We start from the raw sequence: 21,410 nt of genomic DNA, 5'->3' as shown, positions 1-21,410 counted from the left end.
GAGTTGGCTAAGCCTACATTTCCCTGTGGGCATCTTAACTAAAAAGCATCTTTTCTTGAGTAATAGAATTGATTTTCCTCTTTCTTCCTCCACCCTAAAAATCTTGAATCTGTCCCAAATCCCTTTCCCTCACTTTTAGTAATATATTGGGTTTTTTTTTTTTGCACACTATTTTCATTCAATAAAAAACTGCTAATTTGTTGCTAGATATCAAAAGCTTTAGAGTCTACCATCCTCCCTCAAAGCTATGTCACCAGGTCTTGAGGAAATCAATAGGAGCATCATTGCTCTGATATAGCACCATCTTTAGGAACCAGAAAAATGTTCGAGGTATCACCTTAATAGCGTTGTTTAGCAGTGATCCAGAGCGCTGGAAACAGCCATTGTCCTTTTGCTTCTGTGAGAGCCAGGTGAGGGAATTCATGATGTGTGAGTCCTCCACGAAGATGTGTGACCGGGCTTGAGAAAAGGCCTTCAGCACAAATGCAGTGAGCCTGTCCAGCAAAGAAGAAACCGAGACATGAGGACAAGCTCACTTTGTTCACTGCTTCCGGACACGGATGTTCATAACTCAGTGAAGGAAATTACTGGGGGGAATTGGTGGGGAAATGGTACTAGAATACTGACTATTCTCTTCTTTGTCCAACAAATATGAGTCTCTTCTGTAATTCTGTCAATTTTATTGGTTTCTCCAGAGTTTATACTTTTCACTTTTTTTCTCATGAAATGTTTGTTGCAGTCTCCAGACTTCCCACTACCCAAAATTCCATTTTCTTTTTTAAAAATATATTTTTATTGATTTCAGGGAGGAAGGGAGAGGGGGAGAGAGGTGGAAACATCAATGATGAGAGAAAATCATTAATTGGCTGCCTCCTGCACACCCCACATCAAGGATCGAGACCATGACCTGGGCATGTGCCCTGACTGGGAATCGAACTGTGACCTGGTTCATAGGTTGGTGCCCAACCACTGAGCCACACTGTCTTGGCAGAAAACTTCCATTTTCTGAATGCTTTTACTACATCACAATCTCCTTCTGTGCTTTCCAGGCTCCCTGTTGTTATTGTATGATGTAGAAGCTTCTTCCTTGATCATTTCACATTATGACACTTTCTGCCTTATATTTCCATTTTGGGGCAACATTTTCTTATTTTATTGCTCTCTACAGTGCTATCAGAGCAGGTAAGCTTTCACAATGGTGAGATCACCCAGTGTGATGACACACATATGGGTTTTTAAAGCATAACAGATTTCCATAAAAGAACTCCAAGTATCAGAGAATATTATTTCCATAATTCTGAAATATTATGGTCTACAAAGAGCATATGGAAATAATTATCTTACCAAGTGTTTCCATGACTTGTACCACCACGATCCCCAAAGGTACTGTATGAACCATCGTTGTGCTTATAATTCAACTGTCGTTGGTACCCTGAAGAAGAAGTTTGCATAGACTTATGAAATAGCAGAGACATTGGAGAACTAATCAGTCTTTTCCTCAAAACTCATTGAGCAGTCATAGAAAAACTGCTATTTTATTAAGATACTAGAAGCCTGGTGCATGAAATTTGTGCACTGTAGGGGGGCCCTCAGCCTGGCGTGCGCCCTTGGCAGTCCGGGAGCCCTCGGTGGATGTGCAGTCGGACATCCTTAGAGCTGCCACAGAGACAGGAGCGGCTCCCACCACTGCCACTGCACTCACTGAGCGGTGCTCCCCCTGTGGGAGTGCACTGACCACCAGAGGGCAGCTCCTGCATTGAGCGTCTGCCTCCTGGTGGTCAGTGCACATCATAGCGACCGGTCATTCCCCACTTTGGTCAATTTGCATATTAGCCTTTTATTATATAGGATCTCTAAGACTTGATGATGCTATTGAATTTTCTGATTGTATAGTGGGACATTTTATTGGATATCACAGCAGAATAATTATTAAATCTTAACCAAAGGGATGCTGATTTGAATTCACTGAAGGATATATTTAGGGACTCAATTAAAGTTTCTCCTATTGGGGGTAATCTCTTACCACTGATGAGATGGCTGATGGCTTTGGACTTGATATTTTCTGTCAGCTGTCGTGTCTCATTCAGATAGTTCAAAACATAGATGTTAGGGACAAAAAGCACCATATTCTGCTCTCCACAACCATAGGGCATCTGGAGAAGATTCTGAAGATTTTGCATGGCAGAGCCTAGTATATCACCTGGGGAATGAAAGATATAGAAAAATCAGAGGAACTTGGAGTTGGTTTACTTTGGGATAGGAAGATAGAAACTAGCTAAGTGAGAGGTCAACTCACTTATGGAGGTTAGGACAAGAAAGCATAGGAGATGCAAAAAGTAGGAAAAGTAAAGTAAATGGTTCAAGGATGGGGAAAAAAACACAAGGAAAAAACTGAATGGCATGTCTGGTAAAAACCAACTATATTCAAATATATTAGGAAGCATCACTACCTAGTCAATCCTTTGAAGATGAGGACACAGAGAGGTGACCCTTCTTACTTTCTAGAGTATATCCAAATATATCATAACATCTATTCAAACCCTTTTCTGATGAATACACAATGCAATCCTTAGCTTAGTGCTCTTTCTCTCAATCCAGTGACTAGAGTCAGTGATCTCATTACCATGGACGGTGAGACCCTATGCACTGGAATTGTAGTGGTAGACATCTGCTTCCTTTGGGCTGGGAGACTCACCCAAAACTGAATACGTTGCTCTGGCAGATCCTTCAACCACGTTTGGAGGAACTTTTAGTGACAACTTTTCAGGTACTCCAGTTTCTAATGAAAAAAGACAAATACATACACTGAGTGGCCAGATTATTATGATCTCTGAACGCATAATAATCTGGCCACTCAGTGTGTATATATATATTAGAGGCCCGGTGCATGCATTAGTGCATGGATGGGGTCCGGCCAGCCTGGCCAGGGGGAGGGGACATGGGCGGTTGGCCGGCCTGCCTGCTGGTCGAACTCCTGGTTGAGGGGACAATTTGCATATTAGCCTTTTATTATATAGGATATACACTGAGTGGCCAGATTATTATGCATTCAGAGATCATAATAATCTGGCCACTCTGTGTATAAGGGAGGGGGGAAAAATGAGAGAAATGTTCTATTTTTGTTTGAATATTTTTTCTCTATGTGATGAAGATTCAACTTCTCATTTCTCTTGGTTCTTATATAATTTCCTCGATGCAATCCAAGTTTCTTCTAAAGCAATGAGTCATCTCATAGTATAGTTCCTATTAATCATACCTATTGGTGCTACATTTCTATAGATTTTCTATGTGCATACCTTATGATATACTTATTTCCTTCTCTTCATTGTTTATGTTAATTTCTAATATCATTAGATTTTTTAAAAATCACATTTATTCTACAAATATATGTAAAGTGTGTGCTATGTATAGCTTCTGTTTTAAGTGCAATGATATAGTAATTTTCAAAACAGATTTCCTGACTTCCTGGAATTTTCATTTTTATGAGAGTAATAAAATAACAAATCAATATTTAGAATAATAAGTGTTAAGTTTTATAGAGAAAATTAATGCAGAGTGAGTGTTTAAATGGGAAAGCTAATAAGAAAAGGCCAGTCAGGAAGTCCAGGCTGGGGGGAGGAGGCTCTCCACTAAAAAGCTCATTGATAAAACAATCATAGGTGACTTGAGACTTTAAGTAAGTCAGGGAGTAAGACTGATAGATATCTGGGGAAGAGACTTCTAGGAAAAAGGAACAAAAAGTGAAAAGACTCCAGAGATTAGAGCATGCTGAATGTGCTCCAAGAACAGATTATCCCTAAAGTTCTTAAAATGATTGTTTAAATAAAAAACATGAATACACTTAAGCTATTAGTTGAATAACAAATAGTATTGATGCCACAGGGATATTTCAGAATTTTGAAAAAGGAGAGAAGTTCGGGAAACACAGTTTTGTATGGAAGAAATCCTGTCCCACAGTCATCAGCTTTTGTCTTTATTACTAGCCAATATCTTTTAGGTCTTTTAACTTCTTTACATCTTCAGTAGGAAAAGGCTGTTCTTTATCAAATATCCTTAGGTTTGTACGTGGGAAAGTATACAATTTTTTTTCCTCCTAGAAGACAACATGCCTCAAGGGTCATTTTATAACCATATACTTTGGCAAGTGGCGAAATGAGAATTTTGTGTATTTTTGATACTTACCTGGTGCACAGAGGAGTGTGTTGAAAGTTTCCTCCTTTTCTATTCCTTCAGGCTTTATATTGAAAGAAAGAATAAAACATAAAGTGACACTGAATGTAGAAGAGAAAAATCAGTCACTCTTATGTAGAGTAAAAATTTGAATTGTGGATACATCCATATTTGGGGGATTAAATGTCACCGTCACATACGTATTAGACAATAAGGTCTCTGAGAAAGTATACCTGCATACCTCAACCAATAAGGGCTTGATTACAGTGTCCTTCTGTCCAAACATTGGGACTTGAGGCACCTCGTTGCCGCATAATTCCTGAGACTGTAGGACTTCTGCAGTCGCTGTGAAATTCACCTTCCCTGAGGAATAAGATTCTTAAAGAGTTAATACAGTGATTCTATATTTAATGTTTATTTTCCTCTTTTTTAATTTCCTCAATATATGTAATCATTTTCTTTCAATCAATCATTGTTAGAGGAGAAAAACACACATATATTTGGGTCAGAGAGGAAAGCAAATCATTACCACTCACCCAGTGACTTGAGGGTCACAGCCCAGGACACAGTTTTCCGCCCATTTCCACAGATGCAGTGAGATCCTTCATTCTTCTCTACTGGAACAGCCAAGAAGGCAGGAGAGTCCTCCAGCTCCATGCTAACCTGTCCCCCATATCCACCCACAAGTTGGAGAAAGAACACAGGCAGAGGGTCAGTAACAGGGGACTGGAGCTTAAAGGGACAATGCACACTAATTGAGAGGCTTTGAGAAATTGTTCAAACAGGGTACATCCTGTCAAACACTTCGTAGTTTAAATGTTTGCAATAAAGGAATTGAAAAACTGACATGAATTAGGATAAGTGGCCACACAAGGAAGAAATATTTTCCTTGGAGTGAAAAAATAAAGTAGTCAGATGGAAATGATATCTGAAATTAAGACTACACAGATAATATAGAGTCCCAGATGAATACAACCTTACCAGCTTGGACCTGTCAGGTAGTTTTGCTCTTAGTACCCATTCCACTCCAAAATTAAGTTGCATCATAGGCAATTACGATTTGCAAGAATTCCTAGGACACCTAGGTAGTGAATGGTGATTGTGTCCCTTCCTTCTAATTTTGCTCACCTGTAGAGAAGTGCCCTTACCCGAATGCAGTGGGACAAATAGCTGAATACAGTGGCTTTGAGTGTAAAGGCTTCTCCTCGCACCACAGAGTAAGGGAGAGTGAGTTCTAGGAAGAAGGGCTGGAAGACTTGAAGAGAGATGATGGGGGAGAGGCCAAGTCCTGTTGTTCCAGACAAGCAGAGTGCACTGGCCTTCCACTTCGTGATTGTATCAGGGACCTTGATTGCCAGCTCACTGCTACCTGATGAACTAATGAAAAGAAGAAGAGGAAGAGAGTGAGTCCCCCCCCTCTTCCCCCGCTCTTTTTCTTTTTTTTGGCATAGATCATAGCTGATCCTACAGCATGGTAACTTAGCAGCCTAGTGTGGCAAATGTTAAACTTTATATAAAGTTTGTCACTATTAATGAAATCTCTGAAAGTTTTTCTTTTCTTTTAGGGGAGAGACTCGCTTCCTGTTTTCTATTATTTTAAGTACCTCAAGACTAAATTAGAAAAAAAGTTGCATTGTTTCCCTATAAGAGAAATTAACTCTGAATCTAAATATTTACCAGAAAGGAGTGGAACAGAGCTGAAAGGATCAGGATCACAGGATAACAGCAGAATCATAGAGGAGAATTCAAATCTCCTAAACTAAGTTCCAAGCAACACACCACTTACTCGAGTGGCACCAAGTCCCAGATCCAGGTCTCAGGGAAGTAATTCCGGACTGTCTCTTTCACTCCCTCAGCTGGAAGGTCTTCTCTCTTCAGTGCAGATCTAAATGCTGAGCCTTGTAGACCCCCTATGAAAAGACAACATTCAGAGCTCAAAGTGAACCTCATTTTTATCATTAACTTTTTATAGTTGCCTTATTTATCCAGAAAAATAAGATCAGTTGCTCAGTGAATGTTTATTATTGGAACAATTAAACCTACCAGCTTGTTATTTATATATAGGAAGGCTAATTCTTTCACTTCTTCAATCTAGAGGTATATACATTTTTCTCTAGAAATGAAAACAAATGTAGCTCTTCTTAAGCTGATTATTCAAGTGGTGGAGAGAAGAATAAAGAGTAATTTAATAGACAAAGTAGTGCTTTTATACTGAAGTGGTGATCATGTGTTTTCCTTTTGCGGTGAGACTCAAACTAGAGCTATGGATAGTAGCTACTCCAAAAGGATTTTAGGAATGATTTTTTACTTAACAGTGACTGAGATATGGAAAAATTAAAAATAAGATATAAACAGTATGTATTTTGTCAACAGAGACTCAATAAAGGACAGAAAATGAGCATTATATTGACCAGAAAAGACTTTTCCAAAGTAGACTTTAAGGTGATCATTGAAGGATGAGAAAAAGGAGAATGGAGAAGGCATTTCAAGGAAATGTCTATCCATCCAAGAAGACACAAAAAGATTGGAAGGGATGCTCCAAAGCACTTATTCCTCTGGAGTAGCATGTCTATTTGGGGGGTTTGTTTAACATAGCTGAGTATACAGTAGGTATAGTTATATAATAAAATATCATGAAGATTAGGACAAATAAATTAGATCTGTTAAGGCAGAAGTTAGCTTGATTTAAAAATGTTACTCCAGAGATCAAAATATATATAAAGATAATATGTATAATATCTATAATAATAAAAGTGTAATATGCTAATTATACTCTGGATGTCCTTCTGGACGACCTTCCGGATGAAGCCAGGGCTGCAAGGGAAGCCCGGGTCCCGGGTGCCAGAGGGAAGCTGGTGCCGGCAGCCAGGGGAAGGAAGGCCTACTCTTGCATGAATTTCGTGCATCAGGCCTCTAGTATAAATATAAGTATATATGATACATATATATATATAAAATACAGTTGGACATGCTCTTTTAAAACCTTAAGTACAACAATTTTATGAATCTGGAAGTAGTGACTATGTATGAGAAATAAGCAATGTTTTATTTTATTTTATTAATTTTATCTTTTTAAAATAATTATTTATTTTTGAAAATATTACATATGCATATGTCCCCTTTCCCCCCCCCCCCATTGACCCCCTCCAGCCCATCCCTGCCCCCAGCCCCAGGCCCTCACTGCCCCATTGTCAGTGTCCATGGGCCATGCATATATGCATACAAGGTCCTTGGTTGATTACCTCCCACCCACCCTCCCCTGCCTTCCCTCTGAGATTCCACATTCTGTTCCATGCTTCCATGTCTCTGGATCCACTCTGTTCATCACTTTATTTTGTTACTTAGATTCCACATATGACTGAGATCATGTGATACTTGTCTTTTTCTGACTGACTTATTTCACTTAGCATGATACTCTCCAGGTACCTCCATGCTGTCTCAAAGGGTAGAGATTCTTCTTTTTTACTGTTGCATAGTATTCCATGCTACAAATGTATCACAGCTTTATTATCCACTCATTTACTGATGGGCACTTCAGCTGTTTCCAGATCTTAGCTGTTATAAATTGTACTGCTAGGAACATAAGGGTGCATACATTCTTTCTGATTGGTGTTTTGGGTTTCTTAGGAGAAATAAGTAATGTTTAAGGATGATATGCCTTTCATAGTAGTTGGGACAGATTGAAGTGAAGCAAGACTGGAGGAAAGGAAGGTAAATTAGTGTGGCTTTTAAGTAATAATTTGGTTATGAAATAACAAGGGACAGGACTAAGGTGGTGTAACTAAAAGTTAAATAATGAATAAGTGACAAGTACTAAATGCAAAATTTGGAGAGAGAGAGAGAGAGAGAGAGAGAGAGAGAGAGAGAGAGAGGAACAATTGCTTTACAAATCCTTTATGTTGGGGAAAAAATGTTAATTGAAGAAAATTTACCAAGAAAGTTGCTGCAGTCACAACATTTGATACTTAGAAAAATAGCTTTTTATCCCAACCCAATCTAGCGAAGTATTACTTTTCTTTTTTGTTATTCTATTTTTCTATTATTTTATGTGATCCTAGCAGAGAACTCTCACCTGGAGGTGCTGCACTGTCCATAGATGATCCTAGATAATACTGAAGCAGCTGACAGAAATGTGGCTTGTGGATTTTTGAGTTGGTAAAAATATTTAATCCTACAGACTAGGAGAAAATAAATTATTAGAGCATATTGGCAATCTAATCTTGAGACTTTCATTATTATTATACACTAGAGGCCCGTTGCACAAAATTCATGCATGGGGGTGGGGGGTCCCCTCACACAGGCTGCACCCTCTCACAATCCGGGACTGCTGGCTCCTAACTGCTCACCTGCCTGCCTACCTGATAGCCCCTAACTGCCCCCCATCAACCTGATCACCCTTAACTGCCCCTGCCTGCCTGCCTGATTGCCCCCAACTGCCCTCCCCCCCCCAAGCCTGGTCACCCCTAACTGCCTCCCCACTGGCCTGGTCACCCCTCATTGCCCCCCTCTGCTGGCCTGGTTGCCCCTCACTGCCCCCCCTGCTGGCCTTGTCGCCTCATGCAGCCTGCTGTTCAGTTTTTTGGTCTTCCCTCACTAACTCCCCTGCCGGCCTGGTCGCCCCACGCAGCCTGCTGTTTGGTTGTTACTGTGAGGGTGTCCCAACCAATTTGCATATTACCTTTTTATTAGTATAGATCAGGGGTGGGCAAACTTTTTGACTCGAGGGCCACAATGGGTTCTTAAACTGGACTGGAGGGCCGGAACAAAAGCATGGATGGAGTGTTTGTGTGAACTAATATAAATTCAAAGTAAAGGAGCGGAGGGGAGAGCAAGAGAACCCTCCGCTCTTTCAGCTCCGCGGGCCAGATAGAATAGCCAAATGGGCCGGATCCGGCCTGCGGGCCGTAGTTTGCCCATGGCTGGTATAGATACAGATCATAGGATCATGAAAATAACACACAATAGAGAAGAGAGCTATTTTATAAATATGAACATGGAGTCACAGAAAGTATAGTTTATCCAGTTAGTGAATAGAAATTGGGATTAGAACCCACTTCTTCTGACTCTTATTTCTGAATTTTGTCTGTGTATGCTGGTGCCTTTTAAATTATTTTTTAATCCAGGAAACTAAGTACTTTAGCCTTGGATGTTCTCTTTCCTTCCTCCCCTCAGAAAACAAATATAACACATATACATATATAGCATATATATGTATATATATCTACACTAATAAAAGAGAAACATGCAAATTGACTGTCCCTCTGCTACACCTACCAGCCAATCAGGAGTGACTATGGAAATTAACCCAACAAAGATGGCGGTGGCCATTGAGCTGGAGCAAGCAGGAGGCTTGGGTTATCCCTGGTGATGGAGGAAGCCAAGCTTCCCACCTGCCCTGGCCACCGCTGAAGGAAGCACTGGGGAAAAAAAAAAAGAGGGGCTGGGAGCCTGGGTCGCTGGGGGTGTGTGGCCAGCTTGAAAATGGCCCTCAGCCCCTTACCAGGCTGGCCACACCCCCACGGGGTGAGGGTTCCTGCTGGAGGGCTTGGCCAGCCTACAAACAGCCATCAGCCCCTCACCCAGGCTGGCCAGGCACCCTATCGGGACCCCTTACCCTGAAGGGGCATGGCCAGACTGAAAATGGTCCTCAGCCCCTTACCCAGGCTGGCCATGCCCCCATGGAGTAAGAGTCCCCACTGGGAGGTGTGGCCAGCCTGCAAACAGCCATCAGCCCCTCACCCAGGCTGGCCAGGCACCCCAGCAGGGACCTCCACCCTGAAGGGGGTGTGGCCAGCTTGAAAACAGCCCTCAGCCCCTCACCTAGGCTGGCCATGCCCCCCCAGCAGGGACCCTCACCCCATGGGGGCATGGCCGGCCTGCAAACCACCACAGGCCCCTTGCCCAGGGCACCCCACACCACAAGGGAACCCCCACCCTAATCTGGGACACCCTTCAGGGCAAACCAGCTGGCCCCCACCTGTGCAACAGGCCTCTGTCTATACTAATAAAAGGGTAATATGCTAATTAGACTGGGAGACCTTCCAGGAGACCTTCCAGATGTTCTTCTGAATAAAGCCATGGTGGCGAGGCTGAGGTAGAGGCGGTTAGAGGCCAAAAGGGAAGGCAGTTGTGGGTGATCAGGCCAGGATGGGACAGCAGTTGTGGGTGATCAGGCTGGTGGGAGGGGTCATTGGGGGTGATCAGGCTGGCAGGGGGGGGGCAGTTGGGGGTGAGCAGACCAGCAGGGGGGCCAGTTGGGGGCAAGCAGGCCAGTGGGGAGGGAAGGTGGGGGCAAGCAGGCCAGCAGGGGGGGCAGTTGGGGGTGATCAGGCTGGTGTGGGGGGGCATTTGGGGATGAGCAGACCGGTAGGCAGAGTGGTTAGGGGCAATCAAGCAGGCAGGCAGGTGAGCGGTTAGGAGCCAGCAGTACCAGATTGCAAGAGAGATGTCCGACTGCTGGTTTAGGCCCGATCCCTGTAAACCAGCAGTAGGACATCCTTCGAGGGGTCCCAGATTGGAGAGGGTGCAGGCCGGGCAGAGGGATACCCCCTCCCCCATGCATGAATTTCATGTACCAGGACACTAGTGTATATATATATATATATATATATATATATATATATATATACACACACACACACACACACACACACAAACATACATACTCATACATACATATATCAGAGAGTAATTTTTTTTTCATTTGAAATTATAGGATTGAAGATTTTTTTCATAGTTTTAGTAAATTTTGCTTTGTTTATGTTTTATTGGAAAATATCCTTTCCCCTGAATAGTTCTGCTCAATCAATCCTTTTTGTGATATATTTTTCCTCTTTTCTTTCTCTGTTTTTTTTTTTTTTTTTTTTTTTTACTACCTTGAATCTCTGCATCCAAAACATACATGCAGATGCCTGCAGTAACTTGATTCCTAGAGCCCACCTGCTCCCAACTTCCTCTTCCTTCAACAGCAGCCAGAGTTAAACACTACTTGCTGTCCTATCTCAGAGTACATGGGACACTGTGGGACTCTGAGCACAGTGGCCAATGCTGGTAGCAATATGAATAGGAAGAAAGAAATAAGAAATAAATGTTTAGGTGAGAAAGGTAAAGAGATTAAGCAAAAAAAAAAAAAAAAAAAAAGACTTATGGACACAGACAACAGTATGGTAATTGCCAGAGGGAAGGGAGGATGTGGGGAGCTAGAAGAAGGTAAAAGGAGGGATAAATGGTGATGGAAGGAGACTTGCCTTGGGCTAGTAAACACACAGTACAATATACAGATGATATAATATTGTAGAATTGAATACCTGAAATCTATATAATTTTATTAATCAATGTCTCTCCAATAAATTCAGTTTAAAAAAATCAACCAACCAAACAAAAAAGAAATAAATGTTTAAAGATGAAACAGTGAACTAATCAGCCTAGAGTCCTTTTAATCCATCCAATCCTTCAGAGTCATGGATTTATGACTCTGAAGGTTCCAGAAGGGGGAGATTTAAATTATTCTCTGCTAGGCTGCAGACCTCTATTGGAAGATGACATATGTTTTCCTCAAGGTATAATGAGAATTCTTTTCCTTTGGGATAGTGACCAAATTTAGTCTCACAACCTGGATAAACTCCCTTTTCATAACTCTACCTAATTATAATGAATCTCAAAGATACACCTTTTATCTGACACACCTAAAGCATGCTGACATCTCTATCCCAAGTATTGTAACTATTTTCTTCATGAAAATCTACTTTCAGTTTCCTGAAATTGTACTGCCCCAAGGGAGATGGCTCAAGTTTTGTACTTTGGGTATTCAGTCATCCAACATGTATTTATTATACAAATGACAACTATAATGGCTGCCAACGAGGTACTCACCTTTCCAGGGGTGTCAGAGGCAGTACAGAAAATATTTTTTTCACATATTATCATTTCTGAGAATCACTGAGAGGGGCATATGACAGTGGTAACTAGCTTTGGGGTCAACTTAATTAAAGTTGTGGTCCCTAAAAGTCTACCACTTGCTATTTCAAATGTCAGAGAAATTCATGATTAAATATCTGTATGTATACAAAGTTAGCTATGGGCCTGAGGTTTTCATGTTTTTCTGTTAATCATAGCTTTGTTTGGGGACAGGAGCAAGGGCAGGATCAGATTCTAGAGCTTAGAAGTCCATTTGTTCTCCAGTTTACAAGGACTTAGAGGTCAATTCTGGTTATGTTTTTAGGAAGAATTACCTCAAAGATACTGTAAATATCATCATCACCCAGGATCTGCTTTGGTGTGTAAATGATTCCGTTGTGAGTTATGTCTTCTGCAATTACGCATCCTTCAATGTCTTCATTCATGAAACCATCATCTTGAACATTAAAGTCTTTCTTTACTGGTAACAAATTATAGACCTGCAAAATTGAGAAAAGAAAGGAAAAACTCTTGGTTTTTGTTTTCTTATTTTAAGTGTGATAATGTTCAATCTGGAATTTAAAATCTCATAGTGTTTTAACACTCCCATCTCAACATTATAAAAACCAATACAGGGAATCATAGAGAGATACTAAAGGTTAGGGACCCTAAACCTCTTGTTGTGCATAAGAAATTAACATAGAAAGAAATCAAATTAATTGATCAAAGTCTCAGCTCCCATTTTGGTTGTGTAACAATAAAAGCCAAGTCACCTGTCTCCCAGCCCAAATGCCTACTTTTAAAAGGAAGCAGAAAATGTGGCTAGTATAAAGAAGTGTAACAAGAGAACAAAAGCCCACTATAACCCCATCACTCTGTATGAGGATGACCTCTGTAAATACTAGATTTACTTCCTTTTTCCTTTTTATATGATTTTTTACCAAGATAAAAACATTTTTTACTCTACTATTTTAAGGCCACGTTTAGCTTAAGAAAAAATTAGGTGCAGTTTTTTCTCTGGAATACATCAATTCAAGTTCATCTTTGCCCCCAAAAAAGCCACCTGCACAGTCACATAGTGCTGGGGACATTAAAGACACTCTGGACTCCACGCAGACCTCCTAATCCAGTTTCTGTCATTTCTTATCTGAACTACAATAACCTCATAACTGTCTCCATTCTTTTATTCTTGTTCTCATACTTTCAGCAGCAAACAGGTTCTTCTTAATAGATAAATCTAAACGGTCACTCTGCTGCTTAAAACTTCTCAGTGATTTACTATTGCACTTAATGTCAACTCCAAATTCCACTCCAAGTTAACAGAGTTCATTTTCCTTACTTTCCATTCCACCTATGGCCTCTAACATCCTCTTCTGTCACAACTACATATTTATCCTTTTATTTTTGTGTGTGTTAATCCTCACCTAAGGATATTTTCCCATTGAATTTTTAGGGAGAATTCCAATTGATTTTTAGAAAAAGAGAAACATTCATGTGAGAAACACATCGATTGGTTGTCTCCTGCACTCACCTGACCAGGGCTCCGACCTGGGAGGAGCCTGCAACCAAGATACGTGCCCTTGACCGGAATTGAATCCGGGACCCTTTGGTTCGCAGGCTGACACTTTACCCACTGAGCCAAAGCGGCTAGGACACCTTATCCTTTTTTAGAGCACTCCAGACTTACACTTATTCTGACCTCACACCTTCAGGCATTCTGCTTTCATTCATTGCAATGCCTGCCCCTGTCCCTCCATTATCTGACAATCTAAGAAGGCAGCTCTAATCACTCTAACAAAAATTGTTCAACTTGCCCCTCCCCCCAAAAAAATTGTTCAACCCTTTTTTCTCTTTATCTCAATTTTCTTGTTATTTATTTGTTTGTTTGTTTGTTTTAAGACATCACAAGACTATAAGTCCAAAATGGTCCAAGATCGCATCTGATTATTCACCATTAGAACTATTTCTAGAGTAGTAGCCATCCTATAATCAAGATGTCACCAATATTTGTTAAATAAATAAATGGTCCATGAAGGCTGTAAACTATAGGACCCTTTTGAAAGTACTTTATTATGACAGACATCTTTAAAAGATAAGTTTGAGTGGAAACTCTCTTTTGTCCATAATTAAAACCAGTGAGTAAGTACCTGGATTTTAAAGAAAGCTTAAAAATCTGGCATTTTGCACACTACCTTGAAATGTAGTGCAATTGAAGTGGCACTGATTGAAATTTGGTTCAAATCCCACCTTTAAAATATAATTTTGGCATATTCTTTCTATAGTTGCTTAGTCTATTTTAGCTGTGCTTTTTCACTCATAAAATTGAGGTTATAGTACCCACCTTAAGAATTATTATTCAACTAGAGGCCTGGTGCACGAAATTCATGAACTTAAGCGGGGGCGGGGGGGGGGGTCCTCAGCCTGGCCTGCGTCTTCTCGCAGTCCAGGATCCCTCACGCCTTACTGCCCTCCTGCTCGCTGCTCCTTAGTGCTGCTGTGGAGGCGGGAGAGGCTCCTGCCACCGCCGCTGCGCTTGCTAGCCGTGAGCCCGGCTTCTGGTTGAGCTGCGCTCCCCCTGTGGGAGCACACTGACCACCAGGGGGCAGCTCCTGCATTGAGCGTCTGCCCCCTGGTGGTCAATGTGCATCATAGCGACTGGTCATTCTGGTCATTCCGCCATAATGGTTGCTTAGGCTTTTATTATATAGATTATTCATTTGTTAAAATGTGTTAAGCATCTTTTTAAAAAATATATCTTAATTGATTTCAGAGAGGAAGGGAGAAGATAAGAGAGAGATAGAAATGTCAATGATGAGAGAGAATCATTGATTGGCTGTCTCCTGCATGATCAGAGATCAAGTCCACAACCCTGGCATATGCCCTGACTGGGAATTGAACCAGGAATAGAACTGTGACCTCCCTGGTTCATAGGTAGATGCTCAACTACTAAGCCATTGAGGCCAGGTGAGCATGTTTTATATATAAGGTACTGTGCTAGGCACAGGGAATGTTGTGGTGAGCGAGATTGTTCCTTCACTGAGAATCTATATATATAAAAGCCTAAGTGACTGTTATGACTCAATGACCAGAACGACCAGGTGACCTGTCATCATGATGTGCACTGACCACCAGGGGCCAGACGCTCAACACAGGAGTTGCCCCCTGGTGGTCAGTGAGCTCCCACAGCCAACCTCCTGTGATCCCTCCCCCTGGCCGGCTGGCCCTCCTACCGGTCAGCCAACCTCCTGCAGTTCCTTCCCACTGCTGCCTGCCCCTCCCCCCCCCACAATAGGCCTCAATCACCGGCCAGCCTGAGGGACCCCACCCGTGCATGAATTCATGCACCTGGCCTCTAGTCCTATCTAATAAAAGAGTAATATGCAAATTGACCATACCTCTGCTATGCCCACAAGCCACACCCACAAACCACGACCACCAGCCAATCAGGAGCGAATATACAAATAAGCCCAACCAAGATGGCTACGGCCACAGAGAGCAGGAGGGAGGCTTGGGTTTCATTGGCAATGGAGGAAGCCAAGCTTTCCGCCTGCCCTTGCCGGCCTAGGCCTCCACTCAAGGCTACAAAGTTTCAATGATAGAAGATACATAAATCCAAACAGAAACGGCGGCAGCCAAGGAGCTGGAAAGAGCAGGAGGCTAGGGTTGCCCGCGGCGATGGAGGAAGCCAAGCTTCTGCAGCCCTGGCTGGCCCCTCTGCTTAAGGCTACAAAGTTTCAATTATAGAAGATACATAAATCCCAACAGAAAAGGCTTTCTTCATGGAGCAAGCAGAAGGCTTGGCTCCACTCCAGGCTACAAAGTTTCAATTGTAGAAGATAAATAAACCCCAGATACTAGGGCCTCTGCTTGGGTCGCCAGGGGGCGTGGCTGGCTTGCAAACCACCACAGGCCCCTCGCCCAGGCTGCCCCATGCCCCAAGGGAACCCCTACCCTGATCCAGGACACCCTTCAGGGCAAACCAGCTGACCCCCACCCATGCACCAGGCCTCTATCCTATCTAATAAAAAAGTAATATGCAGATTGACCATCACTCCAACACACAAGATGGCTGCCCCCATGTGGTCAAAGATCCTGCCCCCATGTGGACACAAGATGGCCACCACAAGATGGCCAGCAAGGGAGGGCAGTTGGGAGGGACCAGGCCTGTAAGGGAGGGCAGTTGGGGGCGATCAAGCCTGCAGGGGATGGCAGTTAGGGGTGACCAAGCCGGCAGAGGAGGGAAGTTGGGGGCAACCAGGCCTGCAGGGAAAGGCAGTTGGGAGGGACCCAGGCCTGCAGGGGAGGGCAGTTGGGGGGGACCAAGCCTGCAGGGGAGGGCAGTTAGGGGAAAACAGGCTGGCAGGGGAGCAGTTAGGCATCAATCAGGCTGGCAGGGGAGTGGTTAGGGGGTGATCAGGCTGGCAGGCAGAAGCGGTTAGGGGCAATCAGGAAAGCAGGCAGGTGAGCAGTTGGGAGCCAGCAGTCCTGGATTGTGAGAGGGATGTCCGACTGCCCGTTTAGGGCAGTCGGACATCCCTTGAGGGGTCCCAGATTGGAGAGAGTGCAGGCTGGGCTGAGGGACACCCCCCCTGCACGAATTTCGTGCACCGTGCCTCTAGTATATTATAACAGAGAATGAAATGAGATGATAAATGAGCACTTTGGGCAATGCCTTTCTTGGAACCGAACTGAATTTCAACTCATACATAACAATACATTATGCCTGACATGCTGAAGAACTTATCCTTTGTAATTATAATTTCCAACTTCCAAATATGGTCTCTTCATATGTGCATTTTCTAATATTCAAGACTGAAATAGGACTCACTGACTGAGGCGAGAGCTCAGCTTCAGGCTTCATTAGCAGCATACTCTGGTCTACTGCACGGAGGGCACAGAGGGACTGAGGAGTGGCTGTGACCTTCAGGTTGGTGCCTGAGGCTGGCAGGCTCTTGGCTGAGGAGAAGCTCAAATTTACCTGTCAAGAGAATATGATTATAGCAGCAAATTTTTTATTATAATCTCAAAAATCTCCTCTACCCCAAGCCAGGCCTTGTTCCCTCTACACCTCCTTTCCCTTCATCTATTTTTAGAGCAGGAGTAAGAGGTGAATCCACCTAGAAATGACAAGTGAACCATCTCTGGAATAAACTGAAAATGTGGTTCCAGTTACTTCATATTTCCCACTCCTTATCTAACTGGTGAAATATAAATTGGTTTCGATCACAGTAAGATAGACTCCTGAAGGGGAACGAGAACACATGTGCTGACAAAGTTATATACCTGTTGTAGCTGACCTCTCTCCATGGAGTGTTTTTGTGATGAAGGTGTATATTTTGCATGGCACTAGAGAAGAAATCATTTTACCTCTGAGACCAGCCAACCCAAGTCTCTTCTGTTTGGCAGTCTTAGTTATGTGATATTCTAAAGATGTGTAGTAAATTTTATTGGGATCAGAGGTGTATTGAGTCTTAAAAATTAAACATTTAATATGCCTCCTGAGTTAATTGGTTGAGAACATTCAAAGAACTGTGAATAAAGAATAAAAACTACAAAATAATGGAAAATTATGCACATTTTTTCAGAGATTTGATTCTGCTTTGGCCAGTAGCAATTCATTGGTAAGTGAAGCTATTGGGTCCTTATGTTTGTGTAAACACTTCTTGAGTAAAATATGAGTTTTATCTTATAGTCCAAAACATAAAATAAAATAATATAGAATTAAGTTACTGTAGTAGCATCAAGTAACCTAGGTTCTTGAATTGAAAGCTGATTTGGATTGGAATGAAAAGTCAGTATGTTTAGAAAAATAATATTTGACTTGGATTGCTGAATTTAACTGTAGTAATTCTGTTACTCTATCTTGTGAATTCATGTAATGGTTTGGATTTACGTATTATGATACGTATATGAAAAAAATAAGTAATTGATTTTTCCTCTAGATGTTGCAGTAGTCATCTCTACAGTTCAATATACTATAAAAATACTGCTTATGAAGAACTCTATTTTAAATGTTTGTTTTTATTTGTATAAAATTTAATTTCATATCAAGTCAGTTATTTGGAATTATAATAAACTGAAAATACTTTTAGCTAAGAAGTGAATATATTAGAAAACATAAATTGCTTTACTGATCTGAGAACCAAATAAAACTTTAAGCCATATTTTGGGAGTCTGTACCTATTTATATTAAGCAATGTTATCCTCAATGAATAATTAGATCCAGTTAAGAATGACAGGCAATTTAAACTGCTACATAGTATTTAATGTATATGCTAAATCTGTTATTTATTTATTTATTACTTATTTATTTTTAATCTGTTATTTTTAAAGTAAGAAAGAGGTATATGAATTTTGACTAGAAAACAGTTTTTCTTTACCTCAACAACAATTGAAAAATATTTAAAGTATATTGGTTTAAAGGAAGACATGTCTCAATCTGACCTGGATCTTTCCTCACAGCCCTCTCTTATAATATTTTTTTTTGTGGAAAATAAAAATTGTCAACTTCAAAATACTGCATAAATCTTCAACTATAATTATTACTTTTCATAACTGATCTCCTTGTCTGATCAATGATAAGTTAAAAGATATTTGACCTAAGGCCCATGGAGGTTTGCTTCTCTATGGGTCTTATGGCATTGCACAGGAATATTCATATGTTTTGCACCACAGAGAGATCACTGCTAGAATGAGTAAAGGTGTTGAAAGCTGTAGCATAACACGGCCATTCTTAGGCCCAACAAACTGCTATCTGTCCATAAATGAGCAACAAGGGCATTGAAGTTCAAAGCAGGAATTTCTTCTGGTTCATGTAAAACACACAGGACATCCAAACAGGCCAGGAACTATGCCTTGGGACACCTGTGCTTCTTTAATAGCATTCATTAGTAAGGTTGAATTAAAAATGGATATCAGAATCCACTGTGCATTTTTCTTAGATCATTGTATAATAAGACATGGATAACTTAAATATAGTTCTCATTACAAGGGAAGTTCACTTGCTATAGATGCGTACTGTTTTAACCTCCAGAAGACCAATGTTAAAGGGTTCTTCTAGGCATATTTTAAAAAAGATATTATTAGAGTGCTCAGGCTATGTTTCTCAAAGCGGGATACACACATATAGCCCTGTTCTGTATTAGCAAACTAAATTTAAACTCTCAAAAGTTACTGGTTTCTGTAGTTGTACATGGAGGTGCATCAGAGGGGCATGATGGGATAAAATTGAAACATCCTTGTGAAACATTATTTTTAATTGAAAAATATTGGAACAAAACCATTCAAAAATGAAAACTATTAAAGGTTCATAATGGAATAGGTTCTGAATTTCACATAAATTTTAAGATAAAACCAGAGACAAAAAGTTGTGTTTATGGCAGTCTGCTTTGGATTCCTCCACTAGACCTCTCAGGGTATGGCATCACTCTTTGCCTCCAGGGACCTATGGAGGCAAGTTTTAGGAGCACTATCTGCAGTATTTTAATGCACATATGTTCTTATTTTCCATGTTTCCAGAAGGGAGTTGGATAAAAGGAAAGGACTTAAACAAAACACCTACCTTATTGGCAAAACAGTTTTCAATCTTGAGTTTCTGTGTATCGGCGACAATTTCTCCATTTGGTAAAACAGTAAAAATAAGCACCTGGGCAGTAGGAGCAATGTCTGATTCCACTCGAAAGGAGAAGGAAAATACCCCCTTCGCTGGAGAATAAAGAAGTCCAAAAAACAGATTAAGAAGAGGGAAGAGGTCTCAATTTTACAAAGAAGAGATTCTCAAATAATTTTGCTTATCCATATTTGGAGTATACTGAAGTAAGAAAAAACTTGCATTTATAGCATTATGCATATAATAGTGTTCAATGAATATATGCTGAACTAATGATATTTTTTCATTGAAGATTTAGATTACTTTGCTCCTTTCCTCTGTTTAAGTAAATAAAAGCCATTTAGAGCATGTCTTAAATTTTAAATTAAACAAGATGCATTAAGAAAGAAGTCCAGAGAGTAGAACGTCTAGAAATCTTTAATTATTTCTATCTGTGGTCCAAATCAGTGCAATTCTTGTCATATGCCTGGGGACAATTCAGAGAATGCAACTTAGTCACTACCCCCAAACCATTTACAAAAGAGCACAGACATAGGTACAAATAATCACATATAAAACAAACCGTGCCTCTGATTTTTATAAAAGAATTCTCTGTATTTATCTTAGTAGTTGCTTTCTGTGTGAATTGCATAGCACTTATATAATGTGCCTGCTTAATTTTCTCATAAATGTTCTAAGTTTGATCTTTGTAGTACAAAATTCTTTAAAAAATATAGCCTTCCCGTATCTATAAAATATTTGAAGGCAGCTTGTGGTGAAAATACACAAAAACAGTATGATCAATATAAATTTGAAACAATAATACTGAAACTGTATAAAGGTGGATTTCTGGAGCAGGATTAGACATAGGTAGGAATTAACTTTACCAACAAAATGGTTATACACTAGAGTACTTAAATTTAGCATTGAGTTTTCTACAAGTCAAAAACAAATGAAAAACAACCATTTACATAGTTATCGTCAAATGAAATGAAGTATATTTTTTCTTAGAGAGACACTTTCTTCTCACTCCACCCCTCTAGGTACTTAATCCAGATACAATTTAACTCTATTACAAGAACTAATTTTGAAGAAATGGCTTTATAAGGCTCTTTGGTTTTTGATAGGCTGTTAGCAACAACCTTCATAGTACATGTGAATATTTGTAGGATGCATTTAAAGCAGTATTTTGAGGAAAATGCATAGCACCAACAACTATATTAGAAAAGAAGAAAGGTCTCATATATAGTAAGAGGGGCTTTGCAGACGTGATTAAGTCAAGGACCATGAGATGGGAAGATTATACTGGGTTATCCAGGTGGGCCCCGGGTAATCACAATGATGTTTAAAAGAGAAAGGAAGGAATTAGGAACGAGAAATGCTTTTTTCTTTTCTTTTTTATGAAATATTTTATATTTTATATAATCTTTTATTTTTCAATTACAGTTGACATATGACACTATATTAGTTTCAGGTGTATAATCCAGTGATTACACATTATATTATTTTATACATCCTGATAAATCTAGTATACATATCTTTACGGCACTGGTAATTCATTATGATCTAATTTCCCATTCTAATAAATGTTCACTTTTAAACCTTAAAAAAAACACACACACACAGAGAAAAGCAGGAATGTAAGAGAGATTTGAAGATGGTGTGCCACTGTCATTGAAGATAGAAGAAGGGCCCATGAATTAAGGAATTCAGGAGTTCTTTAGAAGCTGGAAAGGCAAGGAAACAGATAATTACC

At 40.6% G+C, this 21,410-nt stretch overlaps 1 protein-coding gene across 1 annotated transcript in view; it reads right to left on the bottom strand.

Moving 5' to 3' along the window:
• LOC308244314 (uncharacterized protein) overlaps positions 1–21,410 on the bottom strand; it is a gene marked incomplete at its 5' end in the record, with an annotated part of 97,145 nt that overhangs the window by 6,978 nt on the left and 68,757 nt on the right. Inside the window, 13 exons of the mRNA XM_080660250.1 lie at positions 338–494; positions 1,345–1,432; positions 2,024–2,200; positions 2,696–2,779; positions 4,183–4,234; positions 4,412–4,533; positions 4,707–4,833; positions 5,319–5,547; positions 5,957–6,080; positions 8,243–8,348; positions 12,402–12,566; positions 16,895–17,044; positions 19,628–19,770. Of these exons, the coding sequence (XP_080516376.1) occupies positions 338–494; positions 1,345–1,432; positions 2,024–2,200; positions 2,696–2,779; positions 4,183–4,234; positions 4,412–4,533; positions 4,707–4,833; positions 5,319–5,547; positions 5,957–6,080; positions 8,243–8,348; positions 12,402–12,566; positions 16,895–17,044; positions 19,628–19,770 (1,724 nt within the window). The remainder of the gene's footprint in view (positions 1–337; positions 495–1,344; positions 1,433–2,023; positions 2,201–2,695; positions 2,780–4,182; positions 4,235–4,411; positions 4,534–4,706; positions 4,834–5,318; positions 5,548–5,956; positions 6,081–8,242; positions 8,349–12,401; positions 12,567–16,894; positions 17,045–19,627; positions 19,771–21,410) is intronic.

The sequence above is a fragment of the Plecotus auritus genome, assembly GCF_963455305.1.
Source record: "Plecotus auritus genome assembly, chromosome: 3".
Classification (NCBI taxonomy): domain Eukaryota; kingdom Metazoa; phylum Chordata; class Mammalia; order Chiroptera; family Vespertilionidae; genus Plecotus; species Plecotus auritus.
This window is presented reverse-complemented; position numbering and strand designations above follow the sequence as displayed.